General features: G+C 47.6%; 1 protein-coding gene across 1 annotated transcript; it reads right to left on the bottom strand.

Annotated features, from left to right (window-relative positions):
- Positions 1 to 404: 404 nt before the first annotated feature.
- On the bottom strand, positions 405 to 983 carry LOC126455288 (acidic proline-rich protein PRP25-like). The gene has a single exon (XM_050091163.1). The coding sequence runs from the start codon at positions 981 to 983 to the stop codon at positions 405 to 407; it is 579 nt and encodes a 192-aa protein (XP_049947120.1).
- Between the last annotated feature and the right edge of the window lie 2,735 nt (positions 984 to 3,718).

Here is a 3,718-nt window from a genome sequence, read left to right as displayed (position 1 = left end):
CTCTTAATGTAGAAGGCTTTGGCAGAAGTTATCTTGTCAAAATGTGGAGCACAGTTACAGGATGTCTGTCGGATACAGAAGTTTCTTAAGAATGGTCTTCTACCTCGTGCTTGCTGATAGTCAGCAGCAGATGACCACTGGGTGTACATCATCTTTCCACTTCAGTCTTTAGCTTCACCACTTGCTCAAGTCTGGTTGTATCCAATAGGATATCGAAATTCCTGAACACAATGTTCTGCTATAGTCAATCGGTAGTCTACTACTGTAGAGACTGCGTTGTTAAAAACGTGTCCCAAGTAGAGACATTTGTATGGACAGCCTTCCTAGGGTAGAGCATGCCAACCATCAAACAATCCCCCTCCCCCCCCCCCCCCCCCCACACACACAGTACACCCAGAGTCCACTCACAGTCTTCCCACAGGTCCACAGTCTTCCCACAGGTCCACAGTCTTCCCACAGGTCCACAGTCTTCCCACAGGTCCACGGTCTTCCCACGGGTCCACGGTCTTCCCACGGGTCCACGGTCTTCCCACGGGTCCACGGTCTTCCCACGGGTCCACGGTCTTCCCACGGGTCCACGGTCTTCCCACGGGTCCACGGTCTTCCCACGGGTCCACGGTCTTCCCACGGGTCCACGGTCTTCCCACGGGTCCACGGTCTTCCCACGGGTCCACGGTCTTCCCACGTGTCCACGGTCTTCCCACGTGTCCACGGTCTTCCCACGTGTCCACGGTCTTCCCACGGGTCCACGGTCTTCCCACGGGTCCACGGTCTTCCCACGGGTCCACGGTCTTCCCACGGGTCCACGGTCTTCCCACGGGTCCACGGTCTTCCCACGGGTCCACGGTCTTCCCACGGGTCCACGGTCTTCCCACGGGTCCACGGTCTTCCCACGGGTCCACGGTCTTCCCACGGGTCCACGGTCTTCCCACGGGTCCACGGTCTTCCCACGGGTCCACGGTCGTAAATCTGTCAGGCAACATGCTTTTATTTCCAGGCTCCTGGACGTTTCGTTAACTTGGGGAGAACTGGATACATCATAATCAACGTATATATTGATATCTCTTTTTTTTGACAATTGCTATTTTAATTACCTGAAACTGTCTAAACAGCCAAAACTGCTGTTTTAGACTATAAATACATTTTCGTGCGCAGATGAAAAGTATTATAGTTTTAAAAATTTAAAATCATTACACCGGTGACATAGTATCGCATCTTTCAAACTTTTGTACATAGTTTTGGAAAATTTTGAGTGTCTACTAGGATAGTAACGAAAAACTTGGAGTTTTTAGGTATAACGGTGTAGCAAAGATACCAGAGAGCTCAGGCAGGTACGTTTATCATATAATGTCACCGCAAAATTGGAAATTTGAGGTAATGACTATGGGACCAAGCTACTGAGGTTATCTGTCCCTAGGCTTACGAAGTATTTAATCTAACTTAAACTAACTAACGCCAAGGACAACACACACACACGCACACACGCACACACACACACACGCACACACGCACACACACACACACACACACACACACACACACACACACACACACACACACACACATGCCCGAGGGAGGACTCGAACCTCCAATGGAGGGAGCCCTGCGAACCGTGACAAGACGCCTGAGACCGAACGGCTACCCCGCGTGTCAATCTCTCCGCAATTTCACTTGCTGTTTTCTACTGAGATACTGCTGCAGTAGACTAAAGTAGAAACTGGGGATTGCTTCACAGAACGGAGTTTCGGTTAAGAGTAGTTTAGTCCAGACCTCTAGCGGTTACATAGCTGCAGGCATTGATACTATTGGAGCAAAAAGCAAAACCCTACCTTTATGTCTCACTCAGATCTATTTTCGTTTTGCTCTATTACAGCACTGCTTTTTAACGCTGCCTACGACCTTCGAATCACTTTTCTGTTCTATTTATCTTTTTCCGTCTGACTACACTTTGGCCATTAAAATTTGCTACACCACAAAGATGACATGCCACAGACGCGAAATATAACCGACAGGAAGAAGATGCTGTGATAAGCAAATGATTACCTTTTCAGAGCATTCACACAAGGTTGACGTCGGTGGCGACACCTACAACGTGCTAACATGGGGAAAGTTTCCAATCGATTTCTCATACACAAACAGCAGTTGACCGGCGTTGCCTGGTGAAACGTTGTTCTGATGCCTCGTGTAAGGAGGAGAAATGCGTACCACCACGTTTCCGACTTTGATAAAAGTCGGATTGTAGCCCATCGCGATTGCGGTTTATCGTATCGCGACATTTCTGCTCGCGTTGGTCGAGATCCAATGACTGTTAGCAGAATATGGAATCGGTGGGTTCGGGAGGGTAATACGGAACGGCGTGCTGGATCCCAACGGCCTCGTATCACTAGCAGTCTAGACGACAGGCATCTTATCCGCATGGCTGTAACGGATCGTGCAGCCACGTCTCGATCTCTGAGTCAACGGATGGGGACATTTGCAAGACAACAGCCATCTGCACGAACAGTTCGACGACGTTTGCAGCAGCATGGACTATCAGATCGGAGACCATGGCTGCGGTTACCCTTGACGCTGCATCAGACAGAAGCGCCTGCGATAGTGTACTCAATGACGAACCTGGGTACACGAATGGCAAAACATTACTTGTTCGGATGAATCCAGGTTCTGCTTACAGCATCATGATGGTCACATCCGTGTTTGGCGTCATCGCGGTGAACGCACATTGGAAGCGTGTATTCGTCACCGCCATACTGGCGTATCACCCGGCGTGATGGTATGGGGGTGCCATTGGTTACACGTCTCGGTCACCTCTTGTTCGTATTGACGGCATTTTGAACAGTGGACGTTATATTTCAGATGTGTTACAACCCGTGGCTCTACCGTTCATTCGATCCCTGTGAAACCCTACATTTCAGCAGGATAATGCACGACCGCATGTTGCAGTCCCTGTACGGGCCTTTCCGTATACAGAAAATGTTGGACTGCTGCCCTGGCCAGCACATTCGCCAGATCTCTCACCAATTGAAAACGTCTGGTCAATGGTGGCCGAGCAACCGGCTTGTCACAATACGCCAGTCACTAATCTTGATGACCTGTGGTATCGTGTTGAAGATGAATGGGCAGCTGAACCTGTATACGCCATCCAAGCTCTGACTCAATCCCCAGGCGAATCAAACCGTTATTACGGCCAGAGCTGGGTACCGATTTCTCAGGATCTATGCACCTAAAGTGCGTGAAAATGTAATCACATGTCAATTCTAGTATAATATATTTGTCCAATGAATATCGGTTTATCAACTGCATTTCTTCTTGGTGTAGCAATTTTAAAGACCAGTAGTGTACTTTGTAATGTCACGGACAATTTCGTCGTATTCTGTAAAATCCCATAAGGATCTAGCGGAAACCACTGAATATTATTGTCGTTCAACATATTTGAATGCGATTTACAAGAGCTGTAACGTATTTTTTTTTAAATAGGCAACATCCAGCTATTTTTTATCTTTTATTACAATTATCAGTTTCGCGTTACACCGTCATCGCGTTAAAAGAGATCAAATACTGAATCATAGCGCATGGTACGAAATGAGAATCCATATTTTATAACATGATGATGGGTTAACCAGTAACCAGCAGTTACAATAACAGATGAACAGCCGTGTGTCATGCATTTCGTTTTTACTTTTGGAATTTTTCATCGTTAATTTTTTACCCATAATAATGG

The sequence above is a fragment of the Schistocerca serialis genome, chromosome 1, assembly GCF_023864345.2.
Source record: "Schistocerca serialis cubense isolate TAMUIC-IGC-003099 chromosome 1, iqSchSeri2.2, whole genome shotgun sequence".
Lineage (NCBI taxonomy): Eukaryota > Metazoa > Arthropoda > Insecta > Orthoptera > Acrididae > Schistocerca > Schistocerca serialis.
Note: the sequence above shows the minus strand (reverse complement) of the source record. Positions and strands in the feature narration are given on the sequence as shown.

Excerpts from the sequence above, each read along its gene's own strand:
- LOC126455288 (XM_050091163.1), bottom strand. The coding sequence starts at position 983 with ATGTTGCCTGACAGATTTACGACCGTGGACCCGTGGGAAGACCGTGGA.